Raw genomic sequence first — 26,022 nt, 5'->3', positions numbered from 1 at the left:
TTTGCACCCAGGCCTACCTCATGCCTCCCAAGGGCTGGTTCCTGCCCCTGACCAGTGATAACACAGATACTAAGGAAGGCACTTTCTGGGGGAGATGGGACTCCTCTGTGAACCGCTTTTACATCAAGGACTTCTCCCAAACTTCTCCAAAGGTGCTGAACCTTTTTTAGATTGCAAGACAATAGATGTTCTATAGCTACAGATTAGTCTCTTCCCTAATTGTTTACTTATTGATAGGAAGAGGACAGAGTCAGATTCTTAGCTTTTATTCTTGGCCTCTCTTTAATCAAAACTTATCAATGTTTCTGTCATCACTTACTTTTCTCCTATATTGCCTGGCACACCGCAGGTCCTCAACAAGTATTTAGGAAGTGAATGAACCATAGCATGCAGTTAGAGAAAGAAGGTAATATTCACCTGCTGCTAGTTAGCAGTTTTGGTAAAGGTAAGGGATAGTGAAATCAGGATTTTTAAATGATCTGAGGCTTTAGAACCTGGGGTTTAAGTCAGAATGATCTGGATTCAGATACTGCAATCCTGTCATCTTGTGAAAAAGTTTTGGCCTTTGGGGGCCTTAATTTCTTCATCTGTGGAATGGGATAATACCACCTACTTAACAGGGTTAAAAATAAAGACAAAATAACATGAAAAGTACAAAGAAGATGCTCAAGACATCAAAGAAGATGTCTCGCTCAGACTGTTTCCCTGGTCCTGTCTACTGGAAGATGATGAAGCACATACACATGGGGTCTCACCAATTGCTGGGGGTCTCATATTTCCTCAAGCACAACATGGATGGAGTTGGACCAGATGTGGTCTGTTTCCTTCCAGTTCTTTCTATACTAGTGGTTGCAAACTCAGATGCCTCCGGGGGCCAAGCAGGTGACCACACTGCTGGGTAGGGCCGAGGATGAACCTGAGAGTGCAGCCCTCTGTAAAGACACAGCCGCTACTGGGCCGAGGTTGACTGTTTCCAAACAGGTCACGTTTGTGAATGTTTGCGGCCTGCAGGTCAGCAGTTTGAGACTTCTGCTATCAGCTCCCTAAGTACTTTTTTAAATTTAAAAATGTTTTGTATTAAACAGATACACTTATTATATATGCAAGAAAAAGTGATCACAGTATAAAGAATACCCAGGTATGCACCTCCAATTTAATAAATATAAGCTTTACTTGAGAAATATCCAGTATGTTACCCTGTCCTTTCCCCTTCAGAGGTAACCATTTTTCTGAATTAACATTTCCTTTTTTAAAGTATTTACCATGTTTATACCCTTAAGCTATCATTAACTTTGCACATTTCTGAACAGTACATCAGTGCAATCACACCAGATATATTACTCCAAGCAGCCCCACTCCCTCCTCTGAATCTTGAGATTCAACCATGTTGTCATCACTGTAACTAGCTCTCACTGCTAAATAGTGTTTCATCATAAGAATAAACCAAGATTTATTTTTCCACTCAAAGTTCTGGATGGTTGGCTTGTCTGCAGTATGTTGCTACTAGGCAAAGCTGCAATGAATCTGTTAGTACAAGCTGAGTTTCTCAAGGGTAATGTTTTTCAGAATGTGAGCCGTGACCCATTGGTGAGTTATGAAACTTAGTGGGTCAGAACCAGCATTTAAAAAAAAATTTATTTTTGGCTGTGTCACTGTGCGCGGGCTTTCTTCAGTTGCGGCGAGCAGTGGGTCACTCTTCATTGTGGTGCACGGGCTTCTCACTGCGGTGGCCTCTCGTTGCGGAGCACGGGCTCTAGGTGCGCGGGCTTCAGTAGCTGTGGCTTGCAGGCTCTAGAGCGCAGGCTCGGTAGCTGTGGTACACAGGCTTAGTTGCTCTGCGGCACGTGGGATCTTCCCAGACCAGGGCTCGAACCCGTGTACCCTGCGTTGGCAGGCAGATTCTCAACCACTGTGCCACCAGGGAAACCCCAGAACCAGCATTTTTTAAATGAAGTAACCTAGGATAGATATCAGATGCATCTCACATTGTATTGTTTCATGTAATGTTTGAATGTTGTAACATGTATACTCCACCATGTCCAAAGTGGTCCTATGGTTCCACCAGCAGCATCTGGTCTGCTTCACATCCATACCAACACTCAGTCTTAGGACTTTTAATTTGTGCCAATCTGGTAGGAGTAAAATGGTTTATCAGTTTGGTTTTAATTTACACTTCCCTGATTACTACTGGAGGTAGAGATTTGTTGGCCTAGTTGGATTAGTTTTAAAAGGATCACTTGTTCTCCTAGTTGTACAAACTTGACCCTTAAAGTGAACCCAACTCTGCAACTCAATAAGATTCCCATGTGGGGACTTCCCTGGTGGTCCAGTGGGTAAGACTGCACGCTCTCAGTGCAAGGGGCCCGGGTTCGATCCCTAGTCAGGGAACTAGATCCCGCATACATGCTGCAACTGAGTCCACATGCTGCAACTAAGAAGTCTGCATGCTGCAACGAAGATCCCTCGTGCTGCAACTAAGACCGGCGTAGCCAGAAATTAAATTAAAAAAAAAAAAAGATTCCCGTCCAATGCCTACACTAGCTCAGAAGTGACTACTGCAGGCCTTTTGCATCCAATGAACAGAACTCGTTGTCAGGCTGGGGAAAATTTGCAAAGGCACAAAAAGGCATGGAATAACCTCTTGAAGAGACCTTAATCAGGGCAGTTTTAAAAGAACTAAAGTCTAGAGTATTAATATCATGTAGTAGACCTTTGATGCTCACAAGGCAGGTATCTTCTTTTTTTTTTTAATTTTATTTATTTATTTATGGCTGTGTTGGGTCTTTGTTTCTGTGCGAGGGCTTTCTCTAGTTGTGGCGAGCAGGGGCCACTCTTCATGGCAGTGCGCGGCCTCTCACTATCGCGGCCTCTCTTGTTGTGGAGCATAGGCTCCAGACGCGCAGGCTCAGTAGTTGTGGCTCACGGGCCTAGTTGCTCCACAGCATGTGGGATCTTCCCAGACCAGGGCTCGAACCTGTGTCCCCTGCATTAGCAGGCAGATTCTCTACCACTGCGCCACCAGGGAAGCCCGGTATCTTCTAATTACTGAACTCTGCTGCAGCACGACACCAACTTCTCCAGGAAATGTCTGTGCGCTAAGTGGAGACACGTAAAGCGGCCTGGAGCAGCACGTGCTAGGAGTTCAGTTAGGCTCATTCGCTGGCCCGCACACGCCAGCCTGTCAATACCTATGATTCAGATTTGTGCCTCAGCAGAATCTGCAATGATTTTACTGGTTTTAATCCTTTGGACTTAATCCTTTGCAAATAGCTGAGACCACACATGTTAAATCTTTGAATGCCAAGTGTCTTCTGTACTCTTTTATTATCATCATAGTCTTTGCATCAAGATACATAGCAATGATAGCAGGTTTCTTTTTAAAGCTTAGTATTAAATATTAAATATCTTTCCCCACTTTAATTTTACATTACTCTGCCAAGAAAACATTAAAACTCAAGTTATTTGAAGCCTGGACACACTTCCATGATTAGCCAGCTGTGTAAAAGTTGGTGGCTTTGCTCTTCCTGCTGTGTGAGCAAGTCCAGGCCCTAGAAAGATGGACGAGGTTGTAACTGTTTCTCAAAAGTGTGCTACAAAAACGGATGGCCTGTTATAAGCCAGGTTACAAAGTCAAGACAGGGGTGAGGGAGGGACAGTTTCTTCCAGAAACAGAATTTCTGAAGAGTCCCAGTCCATCATTTTTCCCCAGAACGGTTGGAGGAGGGGTAAACTCTCAACATGAGCTTCAAAGCCCCGTCTCTGTGAGGGGACAGTAGTCGCCTTACCGAGGGGCGTGCGGCCACGTCTGCCCATCCCCACTGCTCTCAGCGAGGGAATGGAGAGTTTATTGCCCGGTGAGTGTGAAGTGGGCTGAAGCTCGGTTGGTTCTGAATTCTCTAAGAGGTTTCTTCTAGAAACAAGACAACTCAGACTCTTCCTCTCACTTCAACAAAGAAGTTATTTTAAAAGCACTTGGGAAGTTCCTGCTGTGCCCTTGCGGGGCGGCTCAGAGGAGGGAGTCGTCAGTACAGCCCCCTTCCAGGCCGTATCGGAACTCCTGAAGGTTGGAGACCCCGTAGAAGTGGACGAAGGCGGCTGCCACCACCAGGACGTGGAAGATCTGATGAGACTGGAACTGCAGGAACACAAGAGAGGGGCCTCAGGGTGACGGCACGGAAGGCTGGAGGCAGTGGAGAAGGCACTCGCCTCTCCTCGTTCCTCCCTAAAGTTTTTTACATCATAAAAGTGATAGATTTGTTGGAGAAAAAAAATTTTTAAGCCCTGTCAGGGATACGCCAAAATGTTACTATCGGTCACTCCCCTCCCCGCCATTCTCCCACCTACATGCATGGAGATGCATGTAGGAACTCGTGTGCACCCCCAGACACTACCTGACCCATGTCTCTCACTGCCTCTGACTCCGAGCTCTACCTGTGGGCCGGTCTCACCACCACAGGCCCCACTGAAGTGTCGTTTCTTACCCATATGTCAAATTTTCCAGGGAAGAAGCGCTCAGGAATCCGCGCGGCATAAAGGCCGGCTCCGGTGATGTACATCACAGCCATGAGGAAGAACCAGCCCATCTGGCCCACCGTGGTGGCCTTGACAAAGCCCTCCGCGATTGTAAAGTGCATGGTGGGCACGACGCCGCTCAAGCCAAGCCCCAGGAACACCCCTGAACAAAGCAGACACAAGAGCGTCAGGCATGGAAACAGTACCGCTTGGAAGGCACTGCTGTCTCACTCTGATGAGCTACTTTCTGGTGAACAGTACATGTTTATTGGAAATTTAGCGCAAGATGGAGAACACTCAGCAGACACTTCTTTAACATTCAGAATGGGAAGAAGGCTGTGTAGATGCTGATATAGCTATTCCCTCCTAAGGAGCGCCAAGAACAAACGTCTCACATTCTTCACTATCCGTGAAGCAGCCGAGGCGACCATGTAGGTCAGAACTTCCTGATGGCTGCCTTGGGTACAGAACCGACATGGTGAGGCCTCAGGTAGTTTGCCAGCCAGGGAGGAGCAAGACAGGTTACCCATTAAGGTCAGGACCCTGACCTCCTGAGGAGACAGAGAGACCCAGACTGGAAGTCGTCAGTGGCCACTGGACACAAAGTAAGTAAACGGACGGACAGAATGGGTGCCGGCTCAACACCACGGCCGTACACGCAACCGCAGGGCAGGGACTGCCTCTCCGTTTCTGCAGACGGCCTTGGTAAAGCATCAGTCTGGCACATGGTCGGCACTTGATGAATACTTAATTATTTTAAATGAAGGTTAAAACACAGCAGATGTTAAGTCTAAAGGGACCGAAGACTAGTGCTAATCGATGTGTTGCTGCGAGTAATAAAGCTTGAGTCTGGATGAGACAACAGGAAGATGTTTATGCTCACAGCCATCATGTTACTTGGTAACAGTGTTTATGCCCAAGGTATTTTACTTACCAAGCCAAGCCTTCCATTCCTTAGTAAAATAACTTTGGGTGGTTTAATTTTAGCCCCTTGGTTTGAGCTCAGCGACCCTCAGGTTACTAAAATGACTGCTTTGTACATTTTTTAACTTCCTCAAACCAAATATAAGAGCAGTCATTTCTATACTTGTAGCTCATTGACCAGGTTGGTAATTATCTGTCCTATTAACATTTTACTGAAATAGTATGAAACCTGGGGGAGAACTGAGCTTTGAAAATGCACGCTGTTTTGAAAGTTCTAAACACAGATCAGTTCTAAACACAGGTCAGTTCTAAACACAGGTCAGGGCCCAGGGTTGACCCCTTGGACTCAAGGTCCAAATACCTATGAGGTTTCCGCTCTGTCTTCCGACCCACCTGCTCTTGTCTGCCGGTGCTTAGGAGTGGCAAACCGGTCCCACTGGGCCACAATGATGGCAGAGATGCCCAGGACACAGACGCTGGAGAGGTAGATGAGCCGTGGCTGCGGGGAGCAGTAGAAGGAGTAATAGAGCCAGGGCACGAAGCTCCCCATGATGAGCAGGGCGATCCCTGAGTAGTCCAGCCTGAAAAAAGCCACAGAATGAGCGGAGCGGTGGGAGAAGTGAAGAGCTCCTAGGGCTTTCTGTTCTCCAGCGGCTCTCAGACGTGACCGCCCCCAGCCCCTCACTTCCCATACGATCTGTCCTATATCCTGAATCAAAACCCCATGAGGTCAAGCACTTCTATTTTGCAGTGGAAAAGTCTGAACTGTATCCCTTTCCCCTGGCTGTGAACAGCTACATCCCCCTCATGGATACTTAAATTCAGGAATTCCACCATATTCCAGCCAGTCTCCAGCTTCCACGCAGGAAGGGCTCTGAGTATTCCCCAGTTCGGATAGGTTGAGTTCTAAAAACAAAACCCTTAAATTGGGAGTATTATTAAGGTGTACTGTTCTGTTTTAGTCGACTTCTTAAAGATAAAAATGTATTCTTGTTACTGGTGTTACTGAGAAAAACAAAATAACTCACCATCACCTCCAAAACCACCACCACCACCAACAAAAAAAGCAAACAAACAGAACTCCAGGCTCAGAACTGGGGAATAAGGAGAGCCTTAGAGGATGGACATCTGGGGCTTCCAGCAATAGGCGGGCAGCAAAGATAAGCTTCACTGGACCGGTGGGTCGGAGCTCCAGCAGGACGGAGCACAGAAACTTTGCCACGCCCTGAACGGCTTGGGCCACCAGGAAGGTAGGACAGGACTGGGTACTCGGTCCGAGAGAGCAGCCCACTGGTACTCCAAGTTTCACAAAGGGCAGCACTGCACAGGGAGAAAATATACCCACAACTGGGCTCCATCTGTTAAGGAGGCTGCAGTGAAACTTCTCATGAAGGACTTAAGAGAAAAGTTTCCTGATCCTCTTATACCAGCAAAACAGAAAGCCCTTCCTCTGGCACATCAGGGAATCTTTAGGAGTTGCTGGAGTTTCCAGGACGCTGCCAGGACCTGGATCACAAGGTGTCCCTACCGACGTTCTTCTCACTCACTTGGAAAAGGTCCGAGAGACCTTCTCTGAGTGACAATAGACGGTGTGAAAGAGCCAGGAGAAGCTGAGGCAGAGCACTGCGCCCAGGAAGAACATCCCGAACACCACCTTCTCCTGAAGGGGGGCCATGAAGTACATGTTTGGTCTCAGCATGGTCAGGATTCCCAGAAAGAGAAACAGCACAAAACCTACAGGACGGAGAGAAAAGAGGCCTGAGGAAAAAGGGAACGTGTGATGATTTAAGCCAGCATTAAAGCTACAGGCTGAGCTGTGGGCACCGCAGTCGACAACTTCCGGAGAAAACGGCACCCGTCACACAAACCCAGACAGAAAGAGCATCCTCTGAAATGCTGGCGTTTTGTTTCTACCGCGGGGACTGTGAAGTGGGAGGAGCTGCCTGCACCGGGGATGGTTCTGACCACAGAGGACGTCATCTCCTCCGCTTCTAGGCCCCCCCACCCCCGCCTTACAGACCAGCGACGAAGGGCCCAGCAAGCTCACTGGTAGTTTAAAGGCACGATGCCAGCTGTCAAACTGTCACAACAACGTTGCTTTTCTTTCCCACGGACAAAGGCTGTACAAGTGCTGGCGTTTAAGGAGACAGAAAGTCCAATCCTCCACCCATACCACTCACCAAGCAGGTGGGTCCAGATGTTGCCGGTCTCCGTGTGGATGCGGAAGATGCTCTGGAAGCAGGCGCGGAAGGAGGGCATGGGCGGCCTGTGGCCGTGCAACAGGTAGTCGTTGTCCTGCAGCCAGTCGGGGAGCACATCGTATGGGATGACCCTCCAGCGCCCCTCCCAGACCTGCAACCACACACTCTCTGAGCGGGGCCCCGAGGACGCGAGCCGCCCCAAGGACAAGGGGTGAAGGAGAACGTCAGGCTGGCTCCAGAGGGGCCCAGGGAACGGTGGGGCCAGCCTGAGGCCAGAGAAGCCAAGACACAGCACGAGCGAGGTCGCCCCAGGACCGACGACTTGTGAATGGCTTTGTTCTGTGTCATGATAGTTCACCTGGATACGCTTAGGTAAGTAGATAAGTGTTTCTCAGTCTTTAAAGAGAATATGGCAGGACCTCCCTTCAGCTACTTGAGTTTTAAAATTCAGTAGATGTAGTGAATGAAAACAAGGAGATAGAAATTATATATATGGTTTTAAAAATATACATTTACCCCTCTGCCCTCTGCCCCCGGAGACTCTGTGGCCGCCTGTCCATCCTTTCCCCCCTTTAGATACTACGTTCTCACTGGGTTGAGCCTATGACTTTTCAAAGCAGGGCTTCTTAACCTGGGACGTATGGACAATGGACTGTGTTGGAAATTTGGATGGAAAAAAATTTTTATTTTCAATCACTTCTAACTAAATTTAACATTTCCCCCAGTTGTAAGTGTGAGCAAGTCTAGTATTAGAATTTGTGACCCTGTCACCAATAGAAATCACAGATATTTTCATACACTAGTTTTGCAGATATCAAAATATTATTTCTACTGATTACCACTTAGAAATGATAAATTCTAATAAAATACATTATAGCTTGTCATGCATAGCTAACGTATTAATAAAGGTGCCGTGTTACTATATCACATTCTAACATTTTGATGACTGCCAAAGGGACTAATAGCAAAAACAGGTAAGAACTCCTGTTTTAGAATATATTCTGAGCAACGCCAACACAGTAGGCAGTAAAAATTTAGCCAGATTCCCCTTGATTTACTTCACCGTGAAGGAAAGCAAGCCCACGCACAGGAGCGAAAGCTCTTCCCCCCAGGGCGTGCCCGCCAGGTGCGGGGAGCCCAGGTGAGCCTGCCCTCCCCGTTCCAGGACAGGACCTTGTACACAAACTCCTCCATCTTCTCCATGGCATGGTGGGCTTGCAGGGGCAGCGTCAGCACCCGCACCTCCTCCTCCTCTTCCTGAGGCACTGCGCGTGCCCGCTCTTCTTCGGCCTGCAGGAACGAAGGAAACACACACACACCCCAGGAGTTCCCTAGTCCAGAGTGAGCGATCCAGAGAAACCCCAACTCACTGCTCTCTGCCCAGCGTCTCTCCCACACACTGGCCTTGTGGCCTTTTCTCCTACGGCATGACAGTGCACGAGTTTACAACTCCGTAAATGCTGGAGCGAAAGCCCAACGCAGCACATGGGGGACAGACGGATGGAGACTGGCACCCGAGGCACACGGGACTAGCGCACCAGGCCTACATGCTCTGCAAGTCCCAAAAGCCCACCCTTATCGCTAACACAGCGGTTCTGAACTTGCCCCATTTTCCCGAATATTTCTCTCTTCCAGATCACTGAATGCTCAAAAGAATGAAAAAGACGGAGTTTCAGAGATTCCCCTAACAATTTAAATCTGTGCAGTTCTCTGTTCACTGGCTCTGGGGGTGCCACGGCGACTGAAACTCTGCATCCACAGCAGCTCCCAGGAGGAGCAGGGCCTCAGAACTGGTTCCGGAGAGAAGCTGCAGGCCCTCCTGAGCTGCACAGAAGCCTGACACACAGCGTGCAGTCCGACAGCCCTCGCCTCCCAAGGAGAGGCTCCGGGCCGTGTGCGGACAGCAGCTCCTCCTCCCGGCTGTTCTTTCCCCTGTGATGCTTCCTCTTAGATTTCGCGACACAGACTGATGCAGACCCGTCTCCCCCTCCGTAACGGAGTCCTTGGTTTCACTCAGGGTGGCAATGCTACTGCAACTTTGCTCAGGCAAAATGAAAAGACCACACCGATGTGCATGAAGCGCTGCCAGGTGCTTTCAGGAAGGGTGGGCCCTGCTCCCCCAGCCCCGCCCCTCGGTGACACAGTAAGAATGAGATGGAAGAGCAGGACAGGTGCCTCCCGGGTGCAGCGTCCATACCAGCCTGTGGCGGCTACTTCCAAGACTCTCTCTCTATGAGAGAGACTTCCACCTTGTCAAAGCTACACGTTGGCTTTTTTTAAACATCTTTATTGGAGTATAACTGCTTTACACTGTTGTGTTAGCTTCTGCTGTATAACAAAGTGAATCAGCTATACATATATATACATCCCCATATCTCCTCCCTCTTGCATCTCCCTCCCACCCTCCCTATCCCACCTCTTTAGGTGGTCACAAAGCACCGAGCTGATCTCCCTGTGCTATGCGGCTGCTTCCCACTAGCTATCTGTTTTACATTTGGTAGTGTATATATGTCCATGCCACTCTCTCACTTCGTCCCAGCTTCCCCTTCCCCCTCTCCGTGTCCTCAAGTCCATTCTCTACGTCTGCGTCTTTATTCCTGTCCTGCCCCTAGGTTCTTCAGAACCATTTTTTTTAGGTTCTATATATATGTGTTAGCATACAGTATTTGTTTTTCTCTTTCTGGCTTACTTCACTCGCTACAGGGGTTTTTGTTTGTTCATTATACGAAGCCTAATCTTGCCTGACTGCTTCCTTGCTTCAACCACAGACAGGCACTGGCCACTTGCAGGATTTCAGGTCTTGTGCTAAGCACTGGGGCATAAGCAACCGCTTAGTGGGAAAAACAGATAAAAAGAGCTACACTACAGCGTGATGAGGACTGGGGTAGGGAGAGTCCCTTTGGGAGACCAACAGGGGAGAGGCGGGCCCTGGGGGGACAACTTACTTTGGTTGGGCTGGCGACGCCCCGCTTGCCCTGCTCCTCTAGCAGGGGGCCCAGCTCAGCCAGCTCCACTGTGTCCGCCTCCCTGTTCCCGGCAGGAGCCCCACTGCCCTGGGCCACCACAGGTCCTTTGTGAGAAGACATCTGGCTGGTACCTCAATGCTCTGCGGCTTCAGCTTGGGGAAAGGGTGGGGTCTCTCGGCCCCAGGGGGCAGAGAGTTCCTTGTGATGGAAGACACTGAAAGCAAACACAAACACCAAACACAATACACAGGGACTAAGACACAGCCCCTGGACTCACAGCCCCTCCAGTCCTAGAGGCCAGTTAAGTGCTTTTGTTCTCCTCTTAACTATCACCCTTTACTTGGAACCTCACTAATCTTAAAGATAAGGCTGAAAACCTAGTTGCTTGCCTCCAAAGGATTTGTTTTTTGCACCAAACGGTCACCACAGAAGAGCAGCTACCCACCCGCAAGTCCCTCCCACGCGCACGGAGCGGAGTTTAGCCCACCAGCCCCAGAGCTAGTCTGCCCTGCAAAGTCCTGGCCCTGAGACTCAGGAGGCAGACGAGGAGGCCGACACCTGCTGTGACCGCTGCGAGGCCCCCGGCTTAGACGTGAGCTAACTGCCGACTGAACTCGGTGGGCCTTACCTACAAATGCTGACACGTGTGCCTCGCACACAAAAGGAACTCGGCTGTGGGCTAGGTGCCCAGTGGTTAGTTTCTCTGCCAGGTCTACTACTTCTCTTATAGGATCACAGCCCGGGTTCGACACCTGGACAGCAAGCTTTCCACACAGCCGCCCCTCACAGCAGCAATAACTTGCCTGGATGCGGGAGGCTGAAGGCAGGAGGCAGCCCAGCCTTGCCCTCTGCCACCAAACAACCGGCTCAGCGAGTTGTCCCAGTAGCCATAGCTGATGACCTACGCCCCATTCAGACGAGTTTTTCAGAGACCTGAGACAGGCACATAGATCCTGTAAGGAAGTAGTCTTTAATCAGGTCCCAGGGAGATGAAGGCGTATGGAAAGGAGGGGAAAAGTGCCCCAAGATTTCCAGCCCCGCAACAAAGGCGTTTCTTGCTCGCAGCAGGAGGAGCCAGAATATCCACATTTTCTTGTACTGGGGTCACCTGAGCCCCGAAAAGCACAGGGCAGTGCAAAGAGAGCCAGGCAACACCTGCACTCGGGGCGAGCTGCATGACGGGGAGGAAACGGAAGCTCGGGCAACCCACACCTTTCCTATGGGCAGTCAGCACAGCCCTGCGCACCGTGTCCTTCCCCGGTGGCTGTTCACAGACATCCACCTTTGGCATCTTGTACCAGTTCTTTGTTTACCCAACAGTGATCTCAATTCCTTCTCAGGGATTATCATGCGATATATGCAGTCAGGTGAGGGCAATCCTCAAGTTTGAAAACAGTCATGCTACGCTCAACACACCAAGCACAGCTGAAAGCTACTGGCAGAGCTGGTTCAAGAGAACAGACGCCCATAACTCAGTGCACGCAGACCTGTCTTCGGTGTCAACACACAGGCAGTTCCTCTTCCTCCAAATGTGCAAGACTCTGACAAGAGAGACGCCAGCCCATAGTCATAGCCAACAACTGAGCCCAAGGAGAACAGGAAATTGGAGGCCTCTGAAACCTCAAGAGATAGGCAACCCACGTAAGCAGAAACATTGGGAAATCTTTCTCAATAAGCTGACCACAAAACATATTTCCTCAAAGTGAAGTACTACTGAATAAACAGCTTAAATAAGAAATAATTTATACTGGGGCAAAAACATAAATAGCTTTGGGCATCTTGGAGAAGTCTGAAAAGGGGAATATACTCAGCTATTCTAGAATACTGCTGCCAGTATTTGAGGGGTGGCCATTAAGGCTTAAGCCAGATATATAGATACAGATATTCTCGGGTTCTGGGATACAACACTACATGGATCACAAATTTATACATATCCCTGATTTTGGTCAGAACACGTATTTCAAAATGAATGAATGAATGAATGAGGCAGCATTCCAGGCAAGAAGCATACGACCTATTAGCTTCTGTTGCTAGCTAAGGGTTTATGGACTTGTGCTTGTAGGGCTTCCTCCTGTCCCTCTCCCCAGAGTAAGCCAACACATTCACTGAATACTTAACAAATGTATTTAGGGCCAGCACCCTAAGGCACTTTAAGGTACTGTGCAAAATACAAAGTTGAACAAGTTAAGTCATTGTCTTGGAAGAGCCTGTAATCAGATGGCATAAGGTAATCTGTGATATGTACAAAACCAGTGATACAACTGCACTGCTCCAGGAGGACAGTGGACGGAGAACCCCTAAACTAGGATGGCCACACACTAAGTTCAGTTACTTTGAGTGCTGTCATGTCACCACAGTGAGCAAAGTCCACTGTCCAGCTGGGTCTTCTAAACTGTAACAACACAGGGACAGGAAAGGGAGAGAGAGGGGTCGGAGGTGTGGCAAGAAAGAAAAGCCAATGATGAATGCTAGGACCTGAAAATATCACTTGACAGAGTGGGCCACTCACAAACAGCTGGGAATTACTGCAAGCAAGCGTTTCAGTTTCTACTATATACCACCAGCCTCCGCCCCTAAAGTGTTAAGACTGACTCTGGGAACCTCAGGAGAGCGGAAGGTACTTCAGCTTTCTACTAGCTTTCCTATCCTTACCTATTTTAGAGGAAACACATTTTCCCTCAAACTCGCCACACCCAATATAGCAATTATAATTGGGCCAGACTGCACTGAGTGCATTTTTGATGGGATTTCTTCAACTCACGCTGATAAATCTTTACCACTAAGCTTTCCAGCTGGATAACCCTATGACACTAGAGAATAAAGCTGTGGAGGCGGGGAGGCGCTTGTGCTCCTATAACTAAGATCATCTGGTGCCAAACTAGGGAAAGGACTGATTCTTAACTGCCAGCATTTACTGGTGAGTTTATTTAGCTCACACTTTTGGAGACATTTATTTTGTGAACCAGTTCCCAAGTTTTCCAGGCTACAGCACACTCCTTCCCTGGAGTCAAAGGCACAAAACTTCTTCTAGGAGTTTTTAATCTGGGGTCTCTGGGCGCTCAGAGGTTCCATGGGTAAGCTCCATCTTAGGCCTACATGACTCACATTGTTCTAAAGCAAGGCTAGCCTAGCAGTAAAGACAAAGAACACAGCCATCTTCTCCTCTATCTGCTCTCTTTCTTAGGGAAGGTGCTTTCATAGCACTGCTGGGGGGTAAATGAGTCAAGGCAAAGACTTATGTTTGAAAACTATCAAATTGCAGTAAGGGAGCCTCAGCTTTCCTATTTGATCACAGTGTCACTGACTTAGAGTCTGCAGCGAAAAATCACAACGTAGCTTTCTTTGTAGCTCTTCTCCAGATAAAGCTATCCCAACAGAAGGGGTCTGTTTTTTTTGATCCCAGAGACAGGTAAGCTTTTCAAATGCCATGACAAAAAGAAAAAAAGTAAAGTATACAGGAATATGAAGGCGTTTCGTACCAGTCCTTGTTTTTAATACCTGGCTTTTAAGTAAATTACACATATATGGCCACTATAGTTACACATTATAGTGATAACTTTATACTGTGAAAGCCCCGATGAAACAAAAGCAAACTAGGTGCACGTCTAAAAGCCAATCACTTGGAATCAGTTTGCCTAGAGGGCACTTTCAAGGATCTCTTCAATCCAAGATAGCTAAAACTTTATGAACATTAATCACGTCCCCAACATTTCTGAGCGGGAAAAGGGAATCAACTTTGAGTTCAGTGAGAGGAACAAAGTCCAGTGGGTGCCATGAGGGACAAATGGACATTAAGGACAAAATGTAACAACTTTGATGAGTACCAGCACCAGAAAATACCCCACTAGTATTAATAAAGCTTCTGGATTTAAAGATGACTGTTTAGTTCACCAGCATGATCACAAGTAGATGGGACAGGAGACTGTAGCAAGCGTGTTAAAGACTTTCCGTGTGGCTTTATAGTAAAGGAGTCAAGGAGATTTCTTAGGGAAAAATAGAGAAAAAACTTTCGGGCCGAGAACGAAGTTCAAATGTCTTTTATCCATCTGCGAATACTATTGATTATACACAACACACGTGGCACTGTCCGGCTACAGAGAAGGCAAAGAGACCAGTTAGTGGCTTCGCATGGCTGCTGGCCTCTATTTTAAGAGGAGGCAGTAACTTCTGTTTTCTATTAAAACCACTACAAGGCTAAATGCCATAAAGTGCTGGAGGAATTCAGAAGAAAAGCTCAATTTTAGTTGGAATAATCAGGAAAGGTATGGTGGAAGATTTTAAGAAAGGATCTTGATAAGTAAAGATGCGATCCAGGCATTCCAGAAGGGTAGTGCTATGAACCTAGGCAGGCTTGAAAGAACAAAGTCCCCAGGGCAGTGAATAATCCACCTTCCATAAGGAAGTCTTGGAAAGGTAAAATGAGGCCAGACTTAAGAAACTGGAGACAGCCTAAAAGCCCACCTACGGTGGTGCACTTTATCCATTAGCAATGGGGAGCCTACCGGGTTAAGGCTGCGCCCTTGTCTGAGTTTCCTTCCTAGTTGCAGGCAAAGTGTTTGCTTACAATTTCTGTTTATCCCCTGGGGATCATGTAATTTCTTGGCCACTGAGCATGGAATGCTTTCAGATTCTACTCAGAAGTTAGGTATAGTTTTGTGGAGGTCTAACCCTAAGACGTTGCTCACAGGGAACAAGATTGATTCCCCAAGTATCAACCACTATAAGGTAACACAGAAGTTACTCCTGGGATAAAGAAACTTAGTGGCTGCAAATTGGGAACTATTACCCTGACGCTGCAACCTGTCTGACACCACCCTGCCTAAGTTCCTAGTACTGTATGGATGCTGAAAAACCTAAGGAACAACAGTTGCTCCATCACCGGTGCCGCAACCCCTATTAAGAGAGAAAAGCTGGAGACAGATCCCAAGATCACTTCGTTTCAGAAAAGAACCAGCCATTATAGCGTTCGCTTGAGTTAAGTCAGTGGCCTATATAGTCCCTGCTGTGTTTTCTAGCCTTTCTTCTACATACTGGGGGGAAACTGGTTAATCCAGCTAAGTACTTAGTAAGCCTCCTGTTGCTCCTCTGACACCTGAAACTATGTAAATGAAATTCGCCTTGTCAGTTTCCCTTTCGCCAATGTAGCACCAGAAACCGAGGAGAAACATACCTATTTTCTTCAAACTCGAAGGCTTGACCAAAAATCTCAAGCATAGGATGGCATCAATGAGAGATTTCTGAGAGAATGAAATTCCGTTTTTCCCTAACGTACTTTAGGTTTTGCTCACATTGCAGCTTTTGGGACTACCTTAAACAAAGGCAAATTGTCCACCAACATCCCCTTCTCCCCCATCAAGGTGGGCGCACACTCACGGTCTAGGAACCTTGGAGCTCCTCAGGCCACCACAGGCGGGTACTCCCAGCCGAGAGGCGGTTCCGCGACCCAGGCCTGCAGCCCCTCCGCGCTGGCCTCGCGCGGCGTTGGGACCAGGCTCAGCTCCGGCCTGGCGGGCCCGAGTCGGAGCCCAAATCCGGACGTCTCACCCCGACGACTGGGAGGCACGGCAGCCACCGCGGCTGTTGGCAGCGGGGGACGCGGCGCGCACGGGAGGGACCACGAACGTGGACACCCGACGCGGAGTGGCCGGAGGCGCGGCCGGCTTCGGGCGGGGGTCTCGGGGCCCTCGGAGCCCTCGGGACGCCCGGGCAGGCCGGCTCCACGGCTGCCGCCTCAGGCCCACGCCGAGGCTCCCGGGGGTCCTCGCGCTCCGGTCGACCCCCGCCCTCCCACCCGCTCGCCGCGGAGCCCCGGGAAACTTACGGCGGGCGGCGGGCTCTGCTCGGGGCCGCGGACCCCGCGCTACATCCCGCGGCGCTAGAGACGGCCTGTGGCCGAGCGGCCCGAATCTTCTGCGCCCTCCCCGCGCCGGAAGGGGCGCGCAACCGCACGGCGTCACCTCCGCGGGAGCGTCACGTCCTCACGGGCGCTCCGCCCCCTTGGCCTAAGCGAGGTCCAGTCACAGGCCGGCTTCTCAGCCCCGCCCCGAGCGGGACCCGCCCCTCCATCTAGCCCCACTCCCTCCAGCCCGACAATCTTTCCTCAGTCCCAATCACAGGCCCGCTCCCTCGGCCCCGCCTCCCCATCGCGGGTCCCCGCCCCTCCTGACGGCCCCCGCCCCCTCCGCGGCTCGGCGGTGCCTCAAGTCCCAATCGCAGGTCCTCTCCCCTCGGCCCCGCCTCCTGCGCCCGGGCCCCGCCCCCTCGCTCTGCTCCAATCGTAAAACCCCCTCTCAAGGCCTTGCGGGGACCACGCCCCCAAGTTGCAAACTAGGGCGCGTGATGGGGATGGAATTTCAGGGAATTAGACCGAACCCTGCGAAGGAATGCCGAATTTCCTACCCTGCACCTTGTCCTCTAGGCTGGGCACTTCTTAATCTCTCTTTTTCAACCTCATGGCTCCTCCCTCCCTTCCGTAAATATTTACTGAGCGCCAGTCGTGTGCGAGGCACGAGGCAGGCAGGCTCCTGGTTAGAAACAGCGCGGCGGCGCTGACTGGTCTTCCTCGGGGACTCCCTGCTCCGCCCCGGGCTCCCGCTGCGGCCAGAGGGCGACCGCGGGGTGCTGCAGCCCTCGCCTGGGCGACTGACACTTCTCACTTCTCCCAAGGCTGGTACGTGACCAGTCTATTCTAGATGCAGAGAGAAGGTACTTTAGTATGATCCTGTATGGATGCTTCAGGGCAGTGGGATTAATTCTGGTGCTGGTTAAAAGCGTAGCAGGCTCTGGAGTCACATAGACCCAGGCTTCTGTCCCTGGCCAGGCTCTCACCTTGAGCACGTTACCGAACGCTCCACATCATAAGTACCTCGTCTGAAAAACAGGAATAAAATAGTGCTGTTTCACGGGCTCTTTGTCAGGATTGAGATAATTTATGCAGGCTCTTAGTTTGATGCTTGGCAAATCGTAAATGCTTCACAAACCTTAGCTATTATGTGCTGCCCGCTGTATAAAACCCTCAGAAACGTGTGCTGTCCACAGGACTGAGTGTGTTTCTCAGCATGGCGTTACCAGGCTCTTACCTGCTCCCAGGCCTCGTCTTCCTCCACTTTCCCTCTGGCATTTGGGCCTCAATGAACTTGCCTGGTTCTCCAAATGTGAACTTCTCTTCTGCTCCTCAGGCTTTTGCACATGCTGGTCTTTCTGTTGGATTGCTCATGCCCCCATTCTCTGCCAAAGGATCCAAGCAACTTACAATTCCCAGTTCTAGGTTTGGCTTTGGATTGAGACAATCCTAGCTTCATATTCAGGCTCTGCCAGCCACTGACCAGCTGTATGACCTTCTGCATATCCTTAATCTCAGACTCACAGGATTATAATAAGGATTCAATTACACAATGATCATTTAGCACAGCGCCTGCTACGAGGCTGTTAACTAAAAAACTTTTTTTCTTCTCTTCCTCCTTCTCAGAATCTTTTCCAAACCCTTCCCATCTGCACCTTGTATTAACCACACTGTGTTGTAATTATTTATCGCTGTCTTACTCTAGACGATGAGTTGTTTGGGGTCTAAGAACAGTCTTGGTCATGGTTGAATCCTCAGGACCTAGCACAGTGCTTGGCATGTGGCAGGTCCTTAATGTTTGTATATTGAGTGGATAAGGCAGGAACCCGTGCGAGACAAGGAATGAGCTTCTGTGTGGGAAATTCTCTTTGCTGGGCTGCTTCACTGTGTGAGCCCAACAACCCTAGGCAAGATTTTCCTTTTTGGAGGTGAGGTAGCCGAGTGTGTCTCACAGAGCCCAGTACACACACACACCAGCTGATCAAGACATGTCTGATGGAATACCAGTAACACAATTTAGTGATGGTTCTACCCTGGGGAGCGTCCATAAGCCTTTCTTCCAGGGGCCCCAGGGGAAGCAGTACACAGTTCCATGCAGAAAAACAATGCCGACCTTCCTCCTGACCTGATGCATTGTTCTGTTCCAGTGTGACTAAGAGAAGATCTGAAGAGGTGGCTCTGGTGTGACGCTGGGAGGGAGTGGACTGGGCCAGGTTGTTGGAGCAGGAGAAGGGCGGTCAGGACAGATGTACCTGGGGGCCAACTCTGTCCAGGCACCAACCAGTCTGGCTAGGGCTGGTGGTGTCAGGTTACTTTTTAAAGGACAAGGCTTCTCTTCCAAATAGAAAGACAATACCTTGACTTATTTGCCAGGTACCCTGAAGGATAAATGCAGTGAAGAAAGGGCCAAGAGAAGGAAGGAGGGAAGGAGTGGCCAAACCAAGGACCACTGTGAGGGGTCTTCACAGCACCTGGGCTCCAAAAGCTTCCCTCTCACTTGTATTCTCCTTCCTCCACCTTAGAAGTTCTCCAGGGAGAAGCTGAGCTTCTGGCTCTGCAGAGACAGCTGCTAAGATGAGTGTGGAGTTTGGTGGCGGCTCACATTTCAGCACAGGGTACAACCGCTCAAAGGTTCTTTGGAAGACCCGGGGGAAATTCTGTGCTGGGAAACCCTTCCTCCCAAGATTCTCAGGCGTGAATAGCCTTGGAAAAAAGGACCCCAGACACAACCACCGCTTCGGTAGAACACAAGGGCCTTAGCCCCATTTATTTGCATAAGCCAGAGGTTTCTGCCACAGTAACAGTCTTAGATCGTGGGGAGCCCTTTCCCTCCAGCCTCGGCAGGGGCAGAGGGAGACAGACACACAAACACATCTTTCAGATCCCTTTCTCTGAGGTCTGAAGAGACCATCTCCTCCTCTCCTGTTGCCTCTAAAAGATTAGCTTTCTAAGTCTGCACCCCCCACCGCACACACAGTCTGCTATGGGTTAAGCACCAAATGTTCAATCAAACCCATTAAACAGGTTGCTCTAACCACAGACACAAAGAAGAGTGTGATGCCACGAAGGAACTGGCCAGTCTTGGAACAAATGTACATGCTCCCTTCTTTCTGACCCATGGAAGAGTCTGCTCCTTGAGCCTGACCTGGATGTTTCATCACAGGGAGACTGGGGAGCCTTCCAGGAGATGACTCGGCTTTGGCCCTCTTCCACGGCTATAAGGATGTTGTTCCCGCAGGGACCATCCAGATTCCAGCTCCGGAGAAAGACGAAAAGGCTGACACTGTCGGGAAGGGCATCTAGGGCTTATAGCATTTGAGGGCTGACTGGGGGCAAGTGCCGGCAGTGGGACCAGGGAAGTGAGGGGATGCTCAGTAGGTAAACCGCATCCTTTGCGAGTAGCCCAGTTTGTCCAAGTTGGGGTGGCAGGCCAGCTGCACCATCGCGGGTGGCCCACAGAGCAGCAGCAGCACATCCTCCCCTGGGGCGGGCAGGTGCTCCTGGATCATGTCGGCAGACACAAAGCCCTTGCTGTAGGCCCAATCTGCATGGGGAGAGGAGAGAATGACACTCCAGATCCATGCTGGCAGTGGGGTGCAGTGCGGGGCCGGGGTGGGGTGGTGGCAGTCCAGAAAGGCTCCTGAGAGGGTACAGAGCTGTAGCGGCAGCTGGACGGGTCTACTCAGCCTGCTTCAGCGGCACGGCCAGCCCTGCACCCACCCGGTAAACAGGAACCGCGGGGAAGAGTCCAGGAGACCACTGTGTCCATGAGCTCAGAGTTTGGCAGTGTCGGGCAGGGTCGGTTTCACTGAAACCAGAACCCACAGATGGGCGAGGCCCTGATTTGGGGATGTCCAGAAATGGGGAGGGTACCTTCTGGGGGGTGATCCAGAGTGAACCAGAGCGTAAAGTGGTCGGGGTGTCGGGCCTGCAGCTCCTCTAAGTCCTCCCGTAAGATTATGTCCTTTTCAGTCTGAAATGAAGAGGAGAAGCAAAGTCTTTAGGAACCTTCTCAGGTTCCTAAGCACAACAACATAAAGTTCTCTGCTGTAACAACTTTCCAACCAGGAAAGAAAAAGAAAATTGAAGTTCTAGGGAATAAGCGAGGGTTTTAGGGAGCTAGGATGAGGGGAGGGAGAGGGGAACAGCCTTTATTTACACAGTATGAAGGAATAAAGACAGAATATTTAACAAAGGAGACTCAAGGAGCAAGTTTCTATACTCAGGACTAGACTCCTTAAATGTTTTCTTTTTTTCTTTCCTTGCGGGCCAGGGAGGGAATGTGGCTCAGTGCTCTGTCCTCCTTATTGTGGAAGAGGACCCTCTACCCGCAGGGAGGCCTTGGCCAGAGGCTGAGCCAGGCACTGGGCTCGTTTTGCCCGTTGGTACCATACCTCTCCCCACACAGTAACTCTGAAGTCCCAGGACTGAGAAAAGCAACGCAACCTGGTTGGCAAAAAGCAGAAAGCACTGGGTTGGATCTTCTGGGTCTTTCAGGATGGCCTGGATCAGCTGCAGCATTGGGGTGATTCCTGCACACAGATGCCCCACGGTGAGATGCGGTGGCCACCCTCCCCATCCCTGCTCCTTAGCTGCCCAACCCTTTCATCTTATATTCTACTCACTCACCCCTTCACTCTGTTTTCCTTTGTGTCCTAATTCTCTACACTCCCCGTGTCTTCACAGCACCTACGTTTCTGGACAGATAGGCCCTTTACCCCAAACTCACTAAAATTCATATCTTGTAGGTGAATTGTGGTCACGTGCTCAAAATTCACATAAATTCATATTGCTGAAATCCTTCTAAGGAACCAATCCAAGACTCTCTGGAAGTCCCTTGGAGGCTAAGGCTCCAGTATCACAGATGACTGCAAGTACCTACTGATTCAATGCTGAGATGCCTGGAGCCCTGGACATGCAGGTTAAGTGCACGTGCTTTGGAACTGAGCAGAGCTGCACACTAACCCTGCCTCTACCCATGTGGAAATGATTCAACCTCTCTGAACCTCTGTGTTCCCATCCGTAAAATGGGAAGGCTTGTACCTATGTCATAGACACATACAGAGTCCAGCAGAGTGTCTAACATAGGGAAATGTCCAATGTTAATTTTCTGTCTTCTCCACTGTCCTATTCTTAGCTGCTTCTCTGTTCTCACCTAAAATTTATTAGATTCATTCCATCTGAGGTCTCCGGAGAGCCCACATGATTTGTTTCTCTCATTCTGTCAGTTAAAATAGATTTTGGGGGGTTTCTACCTCATTATGATTTTGTTTTGCAGCAACTGGGGAGCTCTAGGCATTCCTGGGAATGCCCTGATTAAGTCTGGCCATGATTACCAAACCTTCTGAGGGTCACCTGGAAGCTGCCACGGCAACAGTCACAATGGTGGGAGGGAGCAGGGGACAAGAACCTGTGCCGCCGGCAATCATTCCCAGTTTCCTGGCCACTCGCGGTTCTGGTGGAGACTTTTTGTTGGGCTGAATGCTAAACATCCCTGAGAAGTCGAGTGGAGAGAGGGGTGAAAGAACAGTCAATTCAGGAAACTAAGTAAACAAATGCAAAATCGAAAATACGTCCCAGGCCAGTTCTGCAGCTGCTGTGGAATCTGATCCTGGAGCTTAGGTGTTGAGCCAGCCCTGACAACAAGACACTTCAGGGGCAATGGGGCCAGGACTGTCTGTCCCATATTATGAGCTGCGAGTCAGTTTAGGAACACACAGTGAGTCATAAGCTAACTCCCACAGAGGGTCACTCCCTGCTCAGGGCGACAGGCATGAGGCCAGGTGTGAATCTATTTTCCCAAGTGGCACAGAGCAGCTCCCAGGCTTGCTAATGCACCCAGCTGTTCCCACTGGAAGGGCTGAACGTAATCTCTGGCTCTCTGCATAGCTCGGCCTGAGGGGCAGAGAGAAAGAGAGGCCCGCGTTTGCATTAGTCATCTCCAGGGCTGTCACAGTGGGTGAATTCATGTGGATGGAGAACAGATCCCTGTGTCAAGAGGGGCTGAGGAACACGCCTTTCTATAACATCAGGGCTGTGTTTACAGGAGGGGCAGCTGGCCTTTACCCACGTGCACACACACACATGGACACACAGAACCACACCGTGTGGAGAGGACGCCGGGCACCGGAGACGTGGGAGCTAGGCCGTTACCTTTCCCAGCGTAAGTGAGCAACCCACTTGGCCCCCGAAACTCCACCATGTCCCCAGTCTTCAGGCTATCCAGGTACTGAGACATCTTTCCCCCCTCAGGAAATTTGGGGTGCACACCCTTCAGGTAGACCTGATAAGACAGAATGGAAAGTACTTTGTTTGGAATGTCCCTGGTTTCTGAGCCCCCTGTTGACTGAACCTGCCTGAAGCAGGGCAGGGATGACACACATGCTCTCTCTTCCCATTCCACATACTTCCTTCATGTCCACAAAGGACACGCATCTCCTCCTATCAAACACATCTTGGAAGTTTCTACAGGTCCCAGAGGGAGGAGGATAAGGGGCTCCTGGGGCTCCTTCCAACCTTCTTACCTTGATGACAAGATCCACATAGCCTTGGTCCTCATCGCTGGTGATGGGAGTGTACGGCCTGATGACCAGGCTGCCATCGATCCGGGCAGAGAGGTAGACATGTTGGCCTGGGGACCACGTGCAGAGCTACATAAGGACTCCTGTGGAGGTGCTGCATTCCTGTTACCTTTCAAAATAATCTGGGAGGTTTGAGAGGACAGAAGCGTCTTGCTCCGTGCTGGGGTCCCAGTGAGCAACCAAGCAGGGAGGATTCACCCCTTTGAGCCCCCAGCTGGATCCCTCATAAACTCCCCTCTGCTGAGATTCTTATCAATGACTGCCCAGGACCTTAGCAGTGAGTTGAGGGTCTGGGCAATGGGGAAAAGATTAGTGCTTGCTCAGCGGGGATATAAGCAAATCCTGCAGGAAGGAGGGAGGACTGCTGAGAGTTGAAGATGTCTGGGGGCACAGAAGCCACACCCTAGAGTGGCCCAGGGCACCTCACAGCCTGGAGGATACGCAGCCTGGTGTGGAAAGGGTGATGGGGTGGGGAGGCACAAGACTGAAGCAGCGCGTTTCAGGAGACCCCAGAAGGGGGCTCACCCTATTAGAATACCAGGGAAAGGAGCCCACGCCGCAGTTCTTACCCACAGGCAGCCCCAGAACGTGGTGGGCGGTGGGCAGGGCAAAGCGGAACCTCTTGGTGTTGTGGTTCACGGTCTGGAGGATGGATGACAAGCGTCTCACCAGGCAGGTCTGGTGTCGCCAACTCCCCGGGGCATCCCAACCACAGCCGAGCGGAACTCAGGTCCCCTCCGCTACTCCACAACTCACTGTCTTGTCTAGCAGTCGCAGCAGGTACTTCTCATTGGGGTCCAGGAGCGTGATCCGCGGCCGGCGGGACCTCCGCACCAGGTAGGAGCCCAGAGCCAGGCCGAGCAGAGTCAGCAGCCCCACCCCCAGGGAGGCCAGCAGGACTGGGCTCTGCGGGCAGAGGGGGCAGCGTGACCGTCGCGCCGGGGAAGAGCCCAGGGCGTGGGCGGTGACGGGCCCCTACGACCTGCACCCCGGGTGGCGACCCCGAACTCCAGCGCAGGAGCAAGCCGAGCTCAGGGGGCAGCCTGCGTGGGGTCCCCAGCCCGAGCGTGCGGTACCGAGACCCCGGCATCCAGGGCGGGTGTAAAGCCCTGCGGGGCGGGGTCGGCGGTGAGAGCCCCTGGTCCGGACCTGAGTGCCGGGAACCAGAAGGGGCGGAGTCCCCTGGTGCGGGATACGGAGCGAGGGTCTCACCGTCTGCAACCCCATCTTCAAGAGCCGCGTCCTCCACCTCGCAGCCAGCGCCCAGATCCCACAATGCGCCGCGGGGCGGGCAGGAGGCGGGGCATGGAGGGGCGGGGCATGGCTGGGCGGGGCCCGGTAGGGGCGGGGTCACTCCGCGCCCCACCTCTTTCCTCCGGACTCGGCTGCCAGGTACTCCTACAAGGAGGGGCTGCAGCTCCAGACCCTCCTCCCCAGCCTTCTGTTCCTGCTACTAAGACCACTTAGCGTCGAACAGGGAGGGAGTCCTGTCAAACGTAGAACCACACCAAGCTGGAACTGGAAATCTCCAAGTCTGCAAATTGCTTAGCAGGGAGGAATCTGGCGTTCAGAGAGAGACAAGCTCAAAGTAGAGCAGGAGGGCCTGAAACTGATCATTGTGTTGTCACGTTAGTTCTTCAAAGGGCAGACTTTCAACCAGAGGATTCACAGGCTGGCCAAGTCTCCTCGGGAATGACAGTGGCATCTTCATTTCCTGCTTCCGTGACTGGTTTTGCTCACATGGCCAGGCCCTCATGCCATCAGGCTCATTCAGGAGCTCCTTTTGGGTCCAGATCAAGCTTCTCATCTGGATCTGGGTTCTCCAGCCCCCGGGGCCAAAGACCTGGCTTTGGGGGCAGACTGGACTGAATCAGAACCTGGACGACTTCCTCAACTTCTTTCTGATTCCTGTCTACCGATAGATAAGTGCTATGAGGCATGTAATGTGCTTAACATGTGGCCTGTCATAGAACAAAACACTCAACAGATGTCAGCTGCTACAATGACTCTCTGCAGACAGTGATGATGCCCGGCTAGAGATTCGAGCTGAGCCCTGCTGGCAGCAGAGGCGGGGGACAGGAGGAGACGGTAACAGATGCTGAGGGCCAGGAGCCACACATCGGCCGAGATGCCCATTCCCTCTCATACCCAGTTCCCAGCCTGGTTGACGTTTGCTCTTTTTTTTTTTTTTTTTTTGCGGTACGCGGGCCCCTCACTGCTGTGGCCTCTCCCGTTGCGGAGCACAGGCTCCGGAAGCGCAGGCTCAGCGGCCATGGCTCACGGGCCCAGCCGCTCCGCGGCATGTGGGATCTTCCCGGACCGGGGCACGAACCTGTGTCTCCTGCATCGGCAGGCGGACTCTCTACCACTGCGCCACCAGGGAAACCCTGACGTTTGCTCTTGATTTCTCCTGAGGCCTCTCTCCCTAGCCTGTAGATAACCGTCTTCTTCTCACTGTGCGTTCACATGGTCTTCGCTCTGTGTGTGTCTGAGTTGGCAACCTTTTTCTGTTTGGGTCAGATGGTAAATATTTTGGTGGCATACGGCCTGTGTAACAATTATTCTGCTTTGCTGTTGTAGCATGAAAGCAGCCATAGATAATACGTAAATGAATAAAAGTTACTACGTTCTAATAAAATTTTACTTACAAAAACAGGTAGTAGATCCTCATCCAGGATTGCCAAAATCCCTCAAATAAGCTGATACGCAACCCCTTACAGACCCACAGAAAAGTACTCAGAGACTGTTCTGGGAGGCCGTCCAGACTCTCCAGTCTGGATTTGGACACAGAGAGACACCCCCAAGTGACCCAAAGGACACTGCTTAGGTGACGAGCACTGACCTCCAGCCTACCCACCAGAGAAGTCACCTGATTCCTGCCCAGGCCTGCACGTGGCCCCATCCGCCACCATCCAGCCATGTTCCAGGCCAGCTCAGAATGGTCTTCACCAGACTGGACAATGCGTGGTGAAGCTCCAGGCTCAGAAGAGCCCCCT

At 51.0% G+C, this 26,022-nt stretch overlaps 2 protein-coding genes across 6 annotated transcripts; both read right to left on the bottom strand.

Annotated features, from left to right (window-relative positions):
* Positions 1 to 1,617: 1,617 nt before the first annotated feature.
* Positions 1,618 to 16,561, bottom strand: ADIPOR1 (adiponectin receptor 1). Of its 3 annotated transcripts, XM_030844367.3 has the most exons (9): positions 16,425 to 16,544; positions 11,407 to 11,556; positions 10,583 to 10,817; positions 8,811 to 8,927; positions 7,617 to 7,788; positions 6,984 to 7,170; positions 5,830 to 6,017; positions 4,482 to 4,675; positions 1,618 to 4,135 (listed from the first exon to the last, which is right to left on the bottom strand). In XM_030844367.3, exons 3-9 carry the CDS (start codon positions 10,721 to 10,723, stop codon positions 4,007 to 4,009), a joined length of 1,128 nt encoding a protein of 375 aa, XP_030700227.1. In that variant the 5' UTR covers positions 10,724 to 10,817; positions 11,407 to 11,556; positions 16,425 to 16,544; the 3' UTR covers positions 1,618 to 4,006. The 3 variants fall into 3 exon arrangements, with proteins under 3 accessions (XP_030700227.1, XP_030700225.1, XP_030700228.1); XM_030844365.2 differs by lacking the exon at positions 11,407 to 11,556 and having other exon boundaries at positions 16,425 to 16,561; XM_030844368.3 differs by lacking the exons at positions 11,407 to 11,556; positions 16,425 to 16,544 and adding an exon at positions 15,977 to 16,356.
* Positions 16,562 to 19,188: 2,627 nt separating this feature from the next.
* On the bottom strand, positions 19,189 to 24,313 carry CYB5R1 (cytochrome b5 reductase 1). Of its 3 annotated transcripts, none has more exons than XM_030844370.2 (9): positions 24,239 to 24,313; positions 23,783 to 23,932; positions 23,596 to 23,668; positions 22,970 to 23,076; positions 22,599 to 22,728; positions 21,856 to 21,939; positions 20,892 to 20,977; positions 20,319 to 20,418; positions 19,189 to 19,989 (listed from the first exon to the last, which is right to left on the bottom strand). In XM_030844370.2, the coding sequence occupies exons 1-9, from the start codon at positions 24,251 to 24,253 to the stop codon at positions 19,817 to 19,819; spliced, it is 918 nt and encodes a 305-aa protein (XP_030700230.1). In that variant the 5' UTR covers positions 24,254 to 24,313; the 3' UTR covers positions 19,189 to 19,816. The 3 variants fall into 3 exon arrangements, with proteins under 3 accessions (XP_030700230.1, XP_069902985.1, XP_069902986.1); XM_070046884.1 differs by having other exon boundaries at positions 24,176 to 24,285; XM_070046885.1 differs by lacking the exon at positions 19,189 to 19,989 and having other exon boundaries at positions 20,840 to 20,977; positions 24,176 to 24,285.
* Positions 24,314 to 26,022: the final 1,709 nt, after the last annotated feature.

This window comes from Globicephala melas, chromosome 1 (genome assembly GCF_963455315.2).
Source record: "Globicephala melas chromosome 1, mGloMel1.2, whole genome shotgun sequence".
Classification (NCBI taxonomy): Eukaryota; Metazoa; Chordata; class Mammalia; order Artiodactyla; family Delphinidae; genus Globicephala; species Globicephala melas.
The sequence above is the reverse complement of the archived record's forward strand: the minus strand, read 5'-3'. Positions and strand labels throughout refer to the sequence as shown.